Source organism: Eublepharis macularius, chromosome 19 (assembly GCF_028583425.1).
Source record: "Eublepharis macularius isolate TG4126 chromosome 19, MPM_Emac_v1.0, whole genome shotgun sequence".
Lineage (NCBI taxonomy): Eukaryota > Metazoa > Chordata > Lepidosauria > Squamata > Eublepharidae > Eublepharis > Eublepharis macularius.
Window position 1 is genome coordinate 2,577,317 of NC_072808.1, and position 17,974 is coordinate 2,595,290.

The 17,974-nt window shown below is 43.2% G+C and overlaps 1 protein-coding gene across 1 annotated transcript; it reads left to right on the forward strand.

Moving 5' to 3' along the window:
* Window positions 1-3,101: 3,101 nt before the first annotated feature.
* Window positions 3,102-16,361, forward strand: TAC3 (tachykinin precursor 3). The gene is made up of 6 exons (XM_055003173.1): window positions 3,102-3,260; window positions 11,541-11,649; window positions 12,603-12,632; window positions 13,157-13,210; window positions 14,042-14,116; window positions 15,994-16,361. Exons 1-5 carry the CDS (start codon window positions 3,102-3,104, stop codon window positions 14,113-14,115), a joined length of 426 nt encoding a protein of 141 aa, XP_054859148.1. The 3' UTR covers window position 14,116; window positions 15,994-16,361.
* Window positions 16,362-17,974: the final 1,613 nt, after the last annotated feature.

Consider the following 17,974-nt stretch of genomic DNA (forward strand, 5'->3'; position numbering starts at 1 on the left):
ATCTTGCTCGGGTTGCTGCCTCTTCAGTCAGCTATGGGAGAAGTTTGACACTGCAAAGCATGCTTCAAGACCTTTCTGCCTGCAAAGTACAACCATCAGTTTGCAAAAGAGATTCAGTAATCATTCTTACCAGTTCTGTTAGGTTTTGTTTTTTGAGAGTTGGAAGCAACACCCATAATTCCTTCAGTATACCCAACAACAACCCCATAATAACAAGACCACTTTCACAGTTCAAAGCGTTCAAAGACATGGCCTTATTTATGTACCTTGCAACAGCCTTGTAAGGTAGGACAATATTAGACCCCTATTGCAGATCGGGGACTGAGAGGGAATGACTTACGTAATGTCATTTGGTAAGTTCAAAACAGACATGAGATTCGAACCAGGGACCATATAGATTACAGCTCATTATTTTGGTCACTGTGTTCTACCGGCTCCCTGTAAGGAAAGCCAAAATTCATTTCCCTACATTGCAGAAGTGGGGAGCTGGGGTGGGGGATCTGAGGGTGGGAATGAGTGAATTGCCTAAGACCACCTAGCGGATTTTGGCAGAGGTGAAATTGAACTTCCCAGCATTTGTGCATTTCTGCTAGGAACGAAATGGTTAACCTTTTTAAAAAATTAAGGGCAATATAAGCCTTCTAAATGCATTGGGGGGAATATTAATTAATCTTGAATCTCATAAGCATGACATCAATAGAATACAAATTCAGAATACCAGCTATGATTCATAGCACCTGGATGCTGTACGGGGAGAATGCTCCGAGTCTCTCCTCTCTGGGCGTGAGTTTGAGGGTTCCCGAATGTTCTTGTGAGTGTTTCTCTTTAGGATAATCATATGGTCTTCCAGCAAACATTTATTCAAGACAGATGTTTTTGTTAGAGAGAAAACAATTCCATTCTGAAGCTAAGCTTAGGCTCATCGGAAGGTCTGGGACTGGAGAGAGACAAGAGGTTCTGTTTTGTTTTTATGGCAGAGGCATCGTTGTCTGTAGTTCCAGAGGAGTTAGCCGTGTTAAGTCTGTAGTTGCAAAATAGTAAAGAATCCAGTAGCAACTTAAAGAATAACCAACTTTATTGTACAGTAAGCTTTCGAGAACCACAGCTCTCTTCGTCAGATGCATCTGACGAAGAGAGCTGTGGTTGTCTGTAGTTTGGCACTCTTATTTCACTATCATCTTCATTTAAATTTTGTAATGCTGGAAAAACAGGGTTAAATGAAAATGACAAAGTGCATGAAAAAATGAACATCTACACCATGGAAAATGGTGCCTGCATCAGTTCCCTTATGTATGTATGTATGTATGTATGTATGTATGTATGTATGTATTTATTTATTTATTTATTTATTTGCAGGCAGATTCATATTTTATACAGTCTGCAGCAGTGTTACTGGCCCCAAATGTGTACAAGGAGAACAACATATTTACAAGCACATACATTTTTAAACCTTGGTGTGTTTGTCTGGAAGATGGAAGAAGTCAAAGACAAATGCCGAAAGTGCGGCGAGAAAGTGAAGTATGATTGATGGGATACTAAAAAGTCCCTATGCATTTCACTGTAGCTTTGTCAGGAGATCTCTAAATGTGTTTATCTATGGAGCTTTAGAGACCCCCTGATGAATCTACGGCAAAAGTCATAGGGTTTTTTTTGGTATTCCATCAATAATTTTTCACTTCACTGCGCTATCGGCATTTGTCTGTGACTTCTTTAGTCTTGGTGACCGTTGCAGAACTCTTATTGTGCTGTACACATGTCTGGGCAAGTTGGGGTTTCCAGATGTGTTTATATGGTGTCTAAAGATATGTGTACATCATTTATGTTGCCAACATTGTGTGTACCAAAAAAAAAAGCAGTATCAAAAAAAGCAAAAAGTTGAAATTATTTTAAAATAATTTTTTTTAAAAAAACTTGAATTAGATTCTTCTAATATTGCCAGTTATATTACGAATAATTCTGCACTCTGCCCACCCACAATTGGGTGGACATTTGCAGAGATTACACTCTGTGCTGAAGGGATTCTCCTAGGGTTGCTCACACCAGGTTGGGAAATTCCTGGAGATTTTAGGGGAAGGTTTTCTCCAGGGGAACAAAATCAAAAAGAGTCCAGTAGCACCTTTAAGACTAACCAATTTTATTGTAGCATAAGCTTTCGAGAATCACAGTTCTCTTCGTCAGATGCATGGAGGGCCAAAAGAAACTGGTCAGATATAGAGGCTGAGGGGGGGGGGGCGGAGTAGATGCAAAACTCCTTCTGATATGGAGATACAAACAGCTTCTTCTGGTATGGAGATCAGTTTGATTCTTTAACGGTTCAGAGGAGTTAGCCATGTTAGTCTGTAGTATCAAAATCAAAAAGAGTCCAGTAGCACCTCCAAGACCAACCAATTCCACTGCAGCACAAGCCTTCTCGAAGGCTTGTGCTGCAGTGGAATTCGTTGGTCTTGGAGGTGCTACTGGACTCTTTTTGATTTTGATACTACAGACTAACACGGCTAACTCCTCTGGATCTATGCTCCAGGGGAACGGATCTCTGTTGCCCGGAAATCTCCAACTACTACCTGGAGGCTAGCAACCGTAGAGCCTCTCTTGCAGAAGAGCATACCCCTATTTAATAGACAATTAACACTCTCAGGGCCAAGCTACACATGACGAATGACACTTGAATGGCAAGTGGATTGAGTGGAGGGCAAGTGAACAGGGAGAAATACACTTGCTGTTCAAGTGTCATTCGTCATGTGTAGCTTGGCCCTCAGATAGGGACAGGGAGGCACAAATTAGGGTGTGAGTTTTCCTCTCTTTTCCTGGGAACCTCCTCTAGACTTCTTCCTGTGCTCTTCTTTATTTCTTTCAGCAGTTTTCTCCCTGCCCAACTAACTTTCTGTGTCAGATCCTGCAACTGTGAAAACTAAGATTTTGGACCAAGTGCTAGTTTTTCTGGTATATGCTGCCGGGCCTCTCCATGCCTGGCCATTTTCCTTCCCCACATTGATCTCTCTTTTTCTCTTTCTCTTTTCCCCCTGAACCCTATCCTACCAGTCTCTCTCTCTCTCTCTCAGATTGTTTCTCTTCACAAGCTGCCCCTTCCTGAGGAAAAGGACATGAAGAGTTCCCTGGCTGTCATAGTGCTGCTGTCTTTAGTAGTGGCAAAACTATGTCATGCTTACTGCCTTGGGTCCCAAGAGCAACAGATGCCCAGTGGACTCCAAACAAAGGTGAGGGTGACAGGTTTGGTATTGCAGAGCGCAGGTGGCAAATCGGTGGTGAATGGATGGACTCCTGTGCTCGAGTGAAAGTCTGTTTTGCGTGTGCATGTTGCTCGGATAAGGTTTTTAGGGTCCTTGAATCCTAGGAGACAGAGCAGACTTCTTCTCCACTTCAGCAAATAGGATTAACAACAAGAACTTTGTTATCCCAAACCGAGATTGGTACAGAGCTCTGCTTTACCCAAACAAAAGTCAATTTGGTTTTTGAACCACTTCTCCATTTTGAATTTCTGCCCCCTCCCCCAAGTTCTTTATTCTGTTTTTTCTTCTGTGTGGAGGTTCTTTTCGAATGTTATTTCTCTTTTCTGCATATGGGGTGTCGTTTGATTTTGGAAACAACATATGAAAAGTTATGCAAAACTGCATTATTTCCCCCGGATTTTCTGGGGCATATAGTGAATCTAAATAGATATAAATCTTACTGTTCTAGTCTGACCTTCTGGGGTGGTGGAAAACAACTCTGTGCCATCTTCTATATGACAGCCCTTCAAGTTCTTGAAGATGGTTCATATCACCTCTCAGTGTCTCCTCTCCAGGCTAAACATACCAAGTTCCTCCACCATTTCCTCATAAGTAACATCATATTAAGCCTCTGTTAAAGGGACAGGACATTTCCCCCCCAGGTTGTTGGCAGCCCTACCCAATGTGGAGCATATTACAGCAATCTAACTGTGAGGATACAAAAGCACAGATCAGCAGGGCCAGATTGGTTGAGTTTAAGAAAGGAGAGAGCTGTCAGAAATGTGGTGTGTTTTTTGTAATGAAAATCTTTTGTTGCTTTCAGTCATCACAATACGTGCTCTTGTGTTTGTTTTCTTTGCTGTTAAAAAATATGAGTTTAAGTGCTCCTAGTTTTGGAGATGTGTTGGGACTTGGCAAATTCTTCAGGAATTTCCCAGTTAGCAGTCCTACCTGTTATATAGGCAGTACGCAGAGACAGGTGCATCTCTGTGGTTTGCCGGGTGGTGAAGACCAACGCTTCTTTCAAAAAACTATCCCTGCATTTTCAAAACATCTCTGCAAAAGTGCAAACTGTAAACCCGAGAGAGGTGGAGGAGGAAAATTAAAATTAGAAACAGAAGACCAATACCTCTGCTCACATCCCTTCCCGTTTCTTATCCCCTGATGCCACTTACACTCTCACTCGACCAAGATGAAGCTGCTTCTCCTTCACTGTTTTGTGGTATGAAATCCTATACAGGACAATAATTCTCAGTCTTTGCACAAAATAATTTCCTAGTCCCGAAACCAGCACATCCTGCAGAGAACAAAATGCTAGTCTGCAATGATTGCTTGACTTTAGAGAGCACCCCTCTTACTACTGAAACGAGAGCTTTGGTGACCCAGTGGACGAGCTGGTAGCTATCACTTGGATTAATCCATCCCTGTGGAAAAGGATCAGTTTCTGAATTTTAGACAAATTGAAGGGTAACCAAAGTGGCTGGAAAAAAGAAAGAATAAAGTATAACTAAAAACAGTGTAGTTCAACAGCTCAGAAGTTTCAAAGGAAACAATTCCATTGGAATAACCCCTTCGACTTGAGCCAGTTTGAGTGACGGGACTCTACTCTGGAGAACTGGGTTTGACTCCTCCACTTGAAGCCAGTTGGGTGACCTTGGGTCAGTCACAGCTTCTAGGAGCTCTCTCAGTGCCACCCGCCTCACAGGTTGTTTTGTTGTGGGCTACAACAAAACACCCTGTGAGGTGGGTGGCGCTGAGGGTGTTCCTTGTGGGAATAATAACAGCATACTTTGTAAACCACTCTGAGTGGGCATTATCCTGAAAGGTGGTATATAAATCTAATGTTGTTGTTGTGTAGCAAATGGGATTGGTTTGTCCTGGAGCTTTGTAGATCAGGGTCCGTTTCATCACATTCAAATACGGCTGAGAAAGGAGTAGGAATATGGCTTGCCACTTCATTTAGCCACACTTAGTGCTTTGTAGTCAAAGTTCAAAGTTAGGCTTTTCTATATCCCAAGGACCCTTCCTCCAATTTAGGGAATGCTTCCTACAGTGCCACTTATCAGAAGAACTGGAGGAACCTTCTCCAGCCAAAGGTGGGGATATAGGCCACTGGAAGACATTTTCTGGCCACAGCATATCATTGCCCTAAATCTCTCATCCACAAATAAACAACCAAATGATAAATAATGTTCCAATTCATTGACTGATATGAGGCTGTGACCCCCCTTTTGAAAAAGCTGTAGAGACTGCTCTTTTTGATTCCAGAATGTTCTTTTTGATCCCAGAAGTCCGTATTTCTTGTTCACTAAAACTGTAACCATAATTCCATATTCTAAGCCCTGTTGAAAGAAGGTGTGGGAACGTGTTACTTTCATCTGAGGCACAAAGGCATCTTTTCATAGGTATCAAAAGGGGAGGTTCAATGGAGGAGGAGGTAGAATTTTTCCGCCTCCGTTAAAAAAAAGCTTTCTGTGGTGCAAATTGCCTTTGTGGACAAGTCCTGGCTGGAGACTTAAGTGGTTGCTTTTTTCAAATCCTTTCTGAATGAGATCCACAGAGGATAAAAAGCTCTGAGAAATCCAATTCCATCTTCTGCTGTCCCGTCACGCTCCTCCTGGCCCCCAAATGCCTCAAATTATCTCAGTTTTACACCTCTTCGAAAGTAATTCCTCAGTTTTGGATGCTCCTGATCTTTTTGCTTTTTTTTTTTTTAATCTTACAAAATTACTTCACATTCAGCAGTCGTTTTAACCAGATTCAATTAGAGCCCCCCACCCCACACACCGACACCTACTTGTTCTTCACGGCATATTTAAACATTTTACAAGGAGGTGTAATTGGCAGCGTTTTTCACCTGGAAATCTTCCGTGATTATCGGGAATTACAATAGAATTTGCAATGGTGGGGCGGGGGAAGGACAGCTTCTTTCAGAATCTGTGGGCAATAGAATACCATCTCGCCAGTATCAGCTGCTTACTGGCAACTCTTTGACACGAAAGAGATAGAGAAGAATAACCAACAAAATCCTTTTATCACTTGGAGATTTCATTCACCTAATGATATTTATATACCACTTTCCTGCACAAATATTCCTGCACAAAGCAGTTTACAAAATAATTAAAACATCACTAAAGAAAATAATTTTGGAGCAGCAGTGAAGAAGAGGAAGAGGAAGAAGAGGAGGAAGAAGATGACGAATGGGAGTGGGTCAGAGCTGTTTCTGTCCCACAGGTGAGGGGTTTGATGGAGCCGCCCTCCCTCACCATTGTCAATGGCAGTTGTGTTTGCTTTGGCACAGGAAATGACGACACTTGAGTTAAAAGGATCAGAGCTGCTCTCGCCACTGTAGAGATTTGAGAGCATTGCCTTGATTTGCTTTTCAAATAATTTGGATTCGTTTTCTAACTTGGCAAAGGGAATGAGGGGAGAAAGATGGGGGAAATGAGATCCAAAGGCATTAACCCCCTCCTTCCACACACTGAACACTGAAGCCCAGCTGAGACCCGGTCGCTTTTCTGATCTTTTGTTCCCGGAGTCTGTGTCTCCAGCTATTCTTCCCAGAACTATGAGACTATGTAATAAACCTGCTATTGAAATTCTTCAGCCCTGGCCATATTACATTATAAATTGCTCCCCCCCCACCCTTGCTGACGCATGTATTAGTCAGCCGCAAGTGAAGCCATGGCAGTCAGAGGTACATCTGTGAAACCTGATGTGAACTTTAGTTTGCAGTCGCAAATGCTGATTTTGCATTACTTCTGTTACGTGACCTGGTACAAACACTTTTGCATTTGGACACCTGTAATGTGATTTTTTTTTTCCCGGGCTTCGCAAACTAATTTTGGATCCTTGCAATTTTCCATACGAAACTTGTTATTCTGCAGTATTCAATTCCCCCTGGGTATAATATTGCATTTCAAATATTACAGCTGAAAGCCAGGCATTGAGACGAGAGACCTCTTTGAATTTTGGCTCTGGGTGAAAATGTTATTAGCGGAGAGGGTCTAAAAGAAGCAGAGGCCCTTGTCCTTTTTGTGGGACTCTGGGATAAAAGCCATTTCCTACCCATATATAGGATAGCTTGTGAATGTAATTAAATGTTAATCTAATTAAACAGTAGCAGCCTCAATCACTCAGTTCCCCAGAGACTCCATTTACATAACCAAATATAAGAATAATGAATAATGCCTTCACGGACATTATACCTACACGCCGTCTGTAGGTTTTACTGTTGGTATAGGAAGTTAAGAGGGATTTGCTGTTAATTCATTACCATTCATTCCTGTTTGGCCATAGGTACAGAGGGAGGTCCCCGACTGGCCTGCCCGTGTCTCCCCCTTTACACAGCAGTCAGTGAAAAAATGCATCTTGCACCTCCCATTTTCATCCTAACTGCCATACCCCAGGGGAAAGCGCATCCGTTCAACCTTCTGCTTTTTTCTCTGTCTGAAAAAAAAACAACAGTGGAGGGATTTCTCTTTAGAAGTCCCCTCCATCTATGCTTGAAGTTCTTACATATCCCTTCTGCCTTCCTGCTTGGGGGAAGGATGCACCTGAATAGAAGACCGGAACAACGACGACAACAACGACAACAACAACAACGGGTTTATATACCACCCTTCAGGGCAACTTAACGGCCACTCAGAGCAGTTTACAAAGTATGTTATTATTATCTCCACAACAATCACCCTGTGAGGTGGGTGGGGCTGAGAGAGCTCTGACAGAGCTGTGACTGCTGGCTTCAAGTGGAGGAGTGGGGAATCAAACCCGGCTCTCCAGATTAGAGTCTCGTCCACTACACCAAACTGGCTCTCAAGGTGTGTGATGGCTGCCCTGGGACCATGTAGACCTATCCCATAGGTTGCCACATACAACAGGTGTCGCTTTGAGCTGCAGTGGGTTTATTCCTGTAACCCTCCTCCTTGACTGAGCAGCAGCAACTTGGTAGTATGTCTATATCCCCATCAGGTAGTGACTCTTCTCGTCCACTGTGGGTGCTGTGCAGGGCACCACCATGAATCAGAAATAGTTACCATGTTTACTTAAAAGACCACTCTGAATGTAAAATAACCCCATCTAAAAATGTTGTACACAACTTTTTTTTAAAAAAATACTGGACATAACTGTAACTTGTATATGAATTTAAGACCACCCTCTCTTTTCTTTGATGGCATATCTGGAAAAAAACCCGTCTTGCATTGTAGTAAATACAGTAAAATGTCTTTCTAACTTATTCATTAAGAACGTGCAAGGAAAATAAACTGTGCTGGTAGAACAATAGAGCCATTTGCTGACATGGGCATAGATCTTGAACATGGGGCAAGTCGGAAGAACTAGGAGCACTGTGCACATTTATGCACGTTAAGTTAAATCTGGACACAATTTTGAAATAACATCTTTTTATTGAAAACTTGCCAGAGCAGGGAGGAAAGATAAATGATGCCATTTCAAACCTGTGTATTTGCTTTATATATGCAGAAAGGATGTGAGGGTGGGTGGGTGGGGAGCAGTGGTATGTGTTGTCCCAGCACCCCAAAATACCTAGTTATGCCTATGGTACTGGCACCTTTTGTCTTGTTCATTTATGGAGCCAGCAAGAGAACGAATGCTCCAAGTGGAGACATTATATCTCCATTCAGTAGTTTTTTCTTCCCGCTGGTTCTGCTGATGAATTCCATCATGATTTCGCTGCAGGGGTACGCGTGAACTTTTTTGTTTGTTTGTTTCCGTTCTTCCACGTTCTTCTATTTTAAACCACGTATGCCATTGTCCTTCATTCTTAATTCCTTATGTTTCCTGTATATTATTCATGCCTTTGTTTTCGCCCTTATTTCAGCACAAGACAAGCCCACCTTCTGTCTATAACTTTGGTGTTTGGCATCGGACTGCCATTACTGTGGCCGTCGTCACACGGGCTTTTATTTAGCGCTAAAATGGCGCTATTTCCCGGCAAACACCCACCTTATTCCAACACTGTAGCGATTTTCTCTCTTCTGCTTTGTGCTTGATAGTCGCACTATTTTGTGCCTCAGTGTGAATGCCTCACATCGATGTATTTCGCCTTGCAACGTCCTATGCCCTCCCTTCAATCCCAGAATCCATTTCTTCCTGTGACTCCCCTTTTTTTATTTTATTATGTCCTTATATCGCCATAACGACATAACACAATGCAAACTTTCTGCTGAAGTAAAAATGACTCAATCGCAGAGCCTTCAGCGATGGGGATCACGTCAGACAGGGAGTTTTCTGCAGGCAAAGGGCTATTTCTATAATTTCAAAGTTGGAAAAACAAAAAGGTCGTAATGTTTTGCTCTAACGGAATGTTTATATGCTGTTATTCCGTTATAGCGGAATTAAACGCCAGTATAATAAAAAAAAATGGGGAGGAGCTGCTTCTGCGCGGTTAGAGAGAACAGAACAGAGTGCTTCGGTGTGGACAGCTGGTGGCGCGAAGAGCTGTTAGGTGACCCAAGGAAACGTTACTGTGCCGATAACAGGTAGGACGCTACATGCTGTAAATTTAACAGAAGAGTTGCCCGTGTGACGACGGCCTGTGTCTTACAGCACAATTCTGTGCTCCAAGAAGGGGTTTTGGCACTGAACGGAAATTCTCTCCATGCCAGGATTTGCACGGCGAAACAAATGAAAAACACGGTGAATGAGACGTTCCCTCTTGGGCTTGTTCTCCACCATCCATTTCTATTGCAGAAATGGATGGGCCTCATTCGCTGTTTTCATTCGTGTGCTTAAACAAATGCACACCCCTGCTTCTCTTTCCCTTTGGCTTTTGAATGAATGTGATCGCCTGCTCCCCTTCTGGGCCTTTGGGAACTCTGTCGGCATGAAGACCACACTGGATGGAAGCTGAGTGGGACCACAGAGAGTAGCAGGAATGCACATGTTGATGCGCTCGCGGGAAAACGAAGCGTCACTCCTCCATCACTTTTGTCCTCCAGGAGAACCAGAGAAAATGGGGTGATTATCTGCACCCCCCATTACCTTAATGAAGCATGTCCAGCCACCAATCTGTTAAAACGATCACAGATTTTGCACTTAGTTCTTTAAATGTTCCTCTGCCTCAACCGGCTTGTTCCTTGGATGTCCTCTGCAGTAAAATATCCGTGGACCTATCGTTCTTTGCTAAACCTGTACTCCGCACTCCCGATCTGAAAGTCTATAACCAGAGAACCTAGACTTAGCTTCAGACATAAATTACGCAGATTAGATATGTATTTGAATATAATTTATCTGCTATGAAAAATGTTTTGCAATGGTAACTCAGTGGAAGTGCATCTTCATTGTACACAGAAGGTCCCAAGTTCAATCCCTGACATATCCTGATAAAAAAGATCAGGCAGTAGGTGATGTGGATGACTTTTGCCTGAGATGCAAGAAAGCTGCTGTCAGTCAGCGGAGACAATACTGACCTTGATAGACCAACAGAAGGCAGCTTCATGTGGTATGGACACTAGTTTTGTTACAGGCAGGCCATCAATTACTGGGAATGCAGCATGGAATGACAAGGACAGACGCTTGGAAGTGCAAGAAGACTGGGAGAGAAGACACACTGATGATTGGCAGCTTTTTATTTTTGGTGTATGTGGTTGGGATAGGGTTACCATTCCCCGGTGGGGGCGGGGGATCCCCCCTCCTACCCTCCACCCCTTGCCACCACTCACCTGGCTGGTGGGGGGGGGGGAGGCATGGGAACAGGCCCCCAGGGTGCCCTCTCAGGGTGGCATGACATCACTTCCGGGAGGGATATCGTTGTGCTGTATTGAGAGCTCTCTTGCACTTCACATGAGTTTGATTTGGGCCCCAAATGGGCTGAATCGGGCCATTTTGGGGCCCAAATTGGCCCGGTGCACACAAACAGCAAAAGAAGGCGAGTGCCCTTGGCGAAACGAGGTCCCCCGTTTCTCCAAGAGGGACCCGGCAACCCTAAGTTGGAAAGGTTCGGTTACTCCATTGTGCACTCATACTTTTCTCCATATTCCATTCTGTTGAAGCCATGCAGCATTTTTGACCCCTTAGTGAAAGTCTTCCTGGACTAAATTCTATTCCTACTTTCACCTCTCCTGTCTAAAAGGGGCGAAGTGTTGTTTGTGGCCATTGCTGAGATCATGAGTTTGCAGCATATACTGTACACATGTGAAAAAATAATATTTTTAGTATTTCCTTTTTATTGGAGCCGAATATGCCTGTGCCTGGATTAATGTGAATCATTTGTTTGGGCAATATTTGGGGTATATTGCTATCCCTTCGCAGATCAGCATTAGATCGCCTGTCTTTTCCTTCTCTTTTCAACAGAAAAGTTTAGATACCTACAAGCTATCCCCATCCATGCTGCGGCGATTGTATGATGGCCAAGGAATTTCCTATGAGGCCCTGCTCAGACTGACAGGCAAGGAAGAAATCAGTAGGTTTCTCTTGAAATACTAAACGGCTTCCATAAAAAAGTTAAAGGTGAAATTTAATATACAAGCAATTCAAGGTGGCCTGGTTCCTAGCAGTTTCAGAAAATAAGTAATTTCTATATCTTTCCACTTAAAAGGCAGGATGCAAAGGCTACTTCAGGGGTCCCCAACCTTTTTTGAGCCTGCGAGCACATTTGGAATTCTGACACAGTTGTGGTGGGCACAGCAACAAAATGGCTGCCACAAAATGGCTGCTGCAGGAGATGGAGCCAGCCACAAAATGGCTGCTACAGCTTACCTTCAGTCATACTGTGAAGATCTCTGTGCTGTGGAGCAGTTTCTGCCAAAGAGATGTTTTTAAAAATCTGCACAGCCAATCAATACTCCGTGCTTTGCAAAAGCCTTGTCCATTTTCTAAAAACACTTCTCAGGCACCACAAAATGGGTCAGCGGGCACAATTGTGCCCACAGACATCATGTTGGGGAGCCCTGGTCTAGCTTGCAGCGCAGAGCAAGGCAAGACAGACATGAGATAGAACAGAAGGATAGGAGAGTTTCTCCTTTATAATGTAGAGGAGTTAGCCGTGTTAGTCTGTAGTTTAAAATAGTAAGGAGTCCAGTAGCACCTTTAAGACTAACCAACTTTATTGTAGCATAAGCTTTTGAGAACCACAGCTCTCTTTGTCATGATGCATCTGATGAAGAGAGCTGAAATTTAAGTTACATTTAGTATAGCAAGCTTTAAATCAATTGAACTGAGTCAAGTTTCCATCCAGAAGTCAGCTGTAGAAGCAATTACAAAGTCACAAAGTCCCAATCTGTATGTGATTTTAAAAAGAATGTTATTTCAGCACAGTATATATATATTCCTTTCCGAACTAAAGAAGCTCTACCTGGAAAAGCTGGAAATGAGAGTTCCCCCAACCTCTTGTTGATTCTGTTCTCTGATCTCCAGGTCCTCAGGCACTTGCCTCTTCCCAAAAACGTAAGTTGGTTCTCCCTTTCACCTGTCCTCCTTGTAAACTTAATACTTGCTTACCTGGCAGCAGGTAAACTCCCATCCCTTCTCTTAATTGCTTCTATTTAATCCATTGAGCAGCGGGAAGAAAATGGAGGGGTAGGGTTGCCAACTCTGGCGCCTGGCGTGGTCAGCGTTTAGAGAGGGGGAAGGACCCCAAGCAAGGTATAATGGCGTAGAGTCCAGTCCAACTTCACACGCAGCCATTTTATTCAAGGAAGCTGATCTCTGTTGTTTGGAGACCAGTTGTAATTCTGGGAGATCTCCAAATCTCACCTGGAGGTTGAGAACATGCAACATCACAGTGCCCATGTCTCTTTACAAATTTCCCCTAATTTCTGTGGTCTGTGTAGAGATTGGGGGAATCCCTAGAGCATTGTGGGGTGTGTGGTTGCCCAGAACTGATGTCAAAGCATCTGCACACCCTCAAACTTGTGTTCGTTTTTGATAAGGCTGATTGTCTTTGGCTAACGCACTTCTTGTTTCTTTAGGGGACATGCACGACTTCTTTGTTGGACTCATGGGCAAAAGGACTACAGAGCTTGGTGAGTGTGTGGCCAAACCTGTGGGTACTTAAATCTGGAGACTGGGTCCAAGGACAGACAAGACGGACCTTTTGACAAACCAGATTTGTAGAAAAATCTGAAACCTTAAAAAAAAATACATTGGCAGTTTAAACCGCCCCCCCCCCCAAAATAATAGAAGCAACAACTGTAGCTTTATGAAAAGAATACCCTCAGTGGCTATTCTTAGGGAACTAAGGAAAAAACGGTAATCACTGCAAAGGGAAGAATCTTTAATAATTGTACAAAACCTACAAATTTCACCTACAGTTTTGTCAGGGGGAAAATACTAAAAGGAATTTGGAAGGTCAGTAAGGTTTTGTAATATTTATTTTTAAACAATTTTTATTCATTTTTTTGTGATTGTGAAATACGTAGTGTTCGTTAATGTTAGTTGTTATCTAGATAATAAGTATTTATTATGAATTGTACTCTGCACATGCTCTGTAAAATTGTCCTATGTTTGATTAATATGTTTTATTAACTTTTAAGAAGATGTGCCAATCAGATTAGACAGTATTGAATTAGATGAGCCAATAGTTTGACTTGAGTATAAAGCAACGTCATGTTTACAGTGCTAATGTAGGAACTGTAGGTACAGAGGATCCAGGATTAATTCTTGACATCTCCAGTTAAAGGTTGTGTTGGGGAAATTCCCTCTTGCCTTGACGCCTGCAAAGCCACTGCTGGTCAGATAAGACAACAGGGAGGTTGATGGACCACTGGTGTGACTGTAAGGCAACTGCATTCAGTGAAGGAATGCTAAAGAAATGCCGCTGCTTGAAGATAACTGTCCTTCTTTTCTGATCTTAGATAATCCCACAGAAGGGAACAAAGGAATGCTCACTAGCTTTGGTGACCTGAAGTACTCATCAGATGCAGAATAAGGTAAAGGTGGAGGGAACAGAATTTGACTCTGTGTAGAAGGAGGGGGAGAGGGATACATTCCAACTTCTCGCAAGTGTCTCCCATTCACACACCAACTTGTACACTGGCATGTCCTGAGCTACACAAATTCAGGTACACCCATACCCTTACAGTGCGTTGCACAAGTTACGAATATTTTTTTCCTTTGTGGTTAAGATGAAGCAGAGTTAAATCCTACGAGCCCAGCCTACGATTTGGTGAGATGGATCTCTCGCCGCTTTCAGAATTGACAGCGTAGGTCAGAGGCATACAGCAGATGCCTCTGAAATCTGGCACCAGTGTGCAATTAAGGAACAGAGGCGGTGGCAACGTATTCTCCAGAGGAGGAGCAGAAGGGCTGGTCTTTAAATAGAAACGTTTATAGAATGAACCAAGTTACTTCGGGTTGCTGTTTGCTCCACTTGGATCTAGAGACAGTGACAGCATCGGTTCTGATGTGTCTCTGGACATTGGTAGGATGCAGAAACAATTTTGTGTGCACATATAAATTGCAGAGTTCCTTCACAACTGGTTGGTTAGTGCAATATCTTTTCATGGGATTATACCCAGATGTCTGGGTAATGATCCACCCCAAAGCATCTTTCCAAGAGCGGGCTGGGTGGGGAATATACAAGCCATAATTTACGGTTGTTTTATGTTTTTCATATGCTGGGTGGCTGTTTCTCCATTGTGCCATCACAGTGCTGGAGTAATTAGCTGCCATGAATTTGAAAGTAGAAGCACACTACCCAAAAAACCCCAGTGAAAAGTAAATAAATCAAAAGTTAATAAACATGTCATATGAAACAACATTGTTCGCTGACTACTGCTTGGGTCATGTAATGGGAGTGTATTACGTGGTGAAATATCCAGTTAGACAATTTGCCTGATGAAGTGACCAACGAAATGGGTACTGGAAAATCTACTGGCTGAAACCCGTAGCAGAGGAGGATACCCAGCTATTCTTTGGCTGTGGAGGAACTCTGCCATCCATTCATTTATTTACTTGTTTGTTTATTGTGTCGCCTGGAATTTATTATCACCACTTGGATATAATGTGTGTACTGACCCTGCCATTGTGCAAATAATGTGTTTATTGACTTTGCCATTCTGCATATGTTAAATTTGTTCACCCTCGTTTCTTCAGCCTGAAGTTTGGAATAATCACGTTGCTCATTGCATCTTGATATTGTTCCTTTATTAACACTTTGTGGATTTTTTCCATTTTGATTATTCAGTAAATTTCATATGACATGTTTATTAACTTTTGATTTATTTACTTTTCACTGGGTTTTTTTGGGTAGTGTGCTTCTGTTGTCTGGACCCCCTGAGCCCATTCTGTATTTCATGAATTTGAAAGTAACAAGCCAAAGAACAGTGAGCTTTCCTGAAGGTTGTGTAGTAGACAGTGTCAGGATGAGACTGGAGAGAACGTGGTTCACCTTTCCCCCTCCACTCTGGCATGAAAGTCTGTGGCTGGCTTTGGCCCAGTCTGCCTCTCAGATTAACCCATCTCATGGGGTTCTTGATGATGTTACTTATCTATACATTACAGATAGTTCCCCTGGGGAAAATGGCTGCTTTAGAGGGTGGATTCTAAGGTATTATACCGTTCCCTAACCCTACCATCCATCCCCAAATCTCCAGGAATTTTCCATCCTAGAGTTGGCAACCCTAATGGGGACAGGGTGGGCCAAGAGGCAGGTCCCTTTTCCGGGGCCGTTTTCTCCTTCCCCGTTCACCCGGGTGAGATCTGTGCTGCTCTTTGATTGACAGTCCAAGTAATTTCCTCCCTTGCCTAGCTAAAGCGTCGTCGTGAGCCCAGCTCATTGCATTGTTCCCCTCCTTCTTTCATACAGGTACCCTTACAAAACTGAGGACAAGCACAATGTCTGCAGGACCTCAACTCAAGCTACTCACAAGAAGCTGATTTCATTCACCAAAGCCCAGCACTCTCAACCAAACCAGAGCTCTTTGATGTATCCCAGGGACCATCCTCTGCCATTTCTTGCCATGTTCCATTTCCTTGATTCTGCCCAGTATCTTCTGCCTGTTCCTCATTGTAACTCTAGTGTTTTACTGTTTGGAAATATGCTCCTCCCCTCCGGTGCTTTGCCCCTCTGTGTACATACTTAACAGATTCGCAGATAACTCTCTCATGCTGCACGCAAAGTCACCTTCGCCGCCTTCACTTTTGTGGCACAAATGAAGAACATCTCAGAATCGTCAATAATAACAGGGTTTTTACTTAGGACCTGCCACTGTGTCTCTTATTCTTTGAAATTCCATGCGGGCTGTGGCAGGAATTCTGTTTGAACAGAATACAGTGACATGAAATGGTAGAACTGAAGGGCCCACAATGTAAACACCAACATCTTGTTCATGAGAAATAGCTCAGTTGCAAAGCACGTGGCTTTGTTTATATAAAGCCCCCAGTTCAATCCCTGTGGCAAATAAGAATTATCTCAAGAAACAGGGCTTGGGAAGCCATGGGACAGCATCAGAACCGACCATAGTGAACCGACCAATCATTTGTATGTCTGTTAATCAATACAAGTCATGTATGTCTCCATGATGGCATATGAATTGAACATAGCAGATTTAAGTGGTTTGGTGCTATGTGCTTGCAGTAGAAGAATGTAAGTTCTCCTAGGTTGTTTTTGAGAGTTGCAATTTCCCTTCCAATTGATTCTTGTCTTCTTTTACTCCCAAATGGATTATGTTTGCCTTCCTATGCCGGGCTGGAGATCTAGGAACTGCCAGTGGGAGTTAATAAGCAATTGGTTTTCTAAGGGATGGTCCCTATATTGCCAAGTCCTGGTGGCCACTGCAAGGACTTTGGATCACATGTGTGCTGGGAGTCTTGCGCTTCCAAGACACACATGCTTGTGAAGAAGGGCCTTCAGCTTCCCCATGTCTTTTTCCTGACCTGAAATAGGCTCTGGGGAGCTGCTACGATACGTACATTTTCTAGCAGGGCAAATGCTGGCTTCCTGGAGCTATTTCAAGTCCGGGAAATGGTGTGGTGGAGAAGGCTGCACCCCCTTCTCCATGCATGTCCCAGTTCCTGTACACCTGGGAAGCACACAACTCCCAGTACACACATAATGTGAAGTCCTTGTGGTAGCCAGCCACAGGGTCTTTGTAATGTGTGACGCTGCCTTTGAAGACATGAAGCTGCCTTTTATTGAATCAAACCATTGGCCCATCAAGGTAAGTATTGTCTACTCAGTCTGGGATCTTGGGTTAAGGTCTTCTACATCATTTACTGCCTGGTTCTTTGTTGGAGAAGCCAGGAGTTGAACCGGGGATCTTCTCATGCCAAGTAGATGCTCTACCACTTTGCCATAGCCCCTCCTTATAAGCTGCAAGCTCTGCCAGTTGCGGGCTCTCCTTTCATTCCCAGTTTTCTCGTACTTCCTCTCCTTCTCTTCCTCCTCCTGCCACTGAGCGATATCTTCTTCCTAAACATTATATGAGAAGACTGGATTTTGTATTGTGCTAAGTATACTGTATAAGCAAGAGACCCATCTGCATTTTGGTGATAGCAGCAGAACCGTGTGTAATTAAAAAAAAAATCACTGGGTAGAAATTGTGCCTGTTCTGAGATCATTGAATACCATCAGGAGTCTCTGGAGTAAAGGAAAGAACATTTCCACCAGTATGTGAAAGTTTACAGTAGTGAAATCCTGCATAGTACAAACAGCATGCATGCCGTCTACATCCTGCCCTGAGCCTGTTTGTGGGGAGGGAGGGCTAAAAATCGAACTAATAAAATTTAAAAAATTCTTGCACATCTGCAGGTTTCAATTACGCATTTAGCCTGATGACAGTATCTGT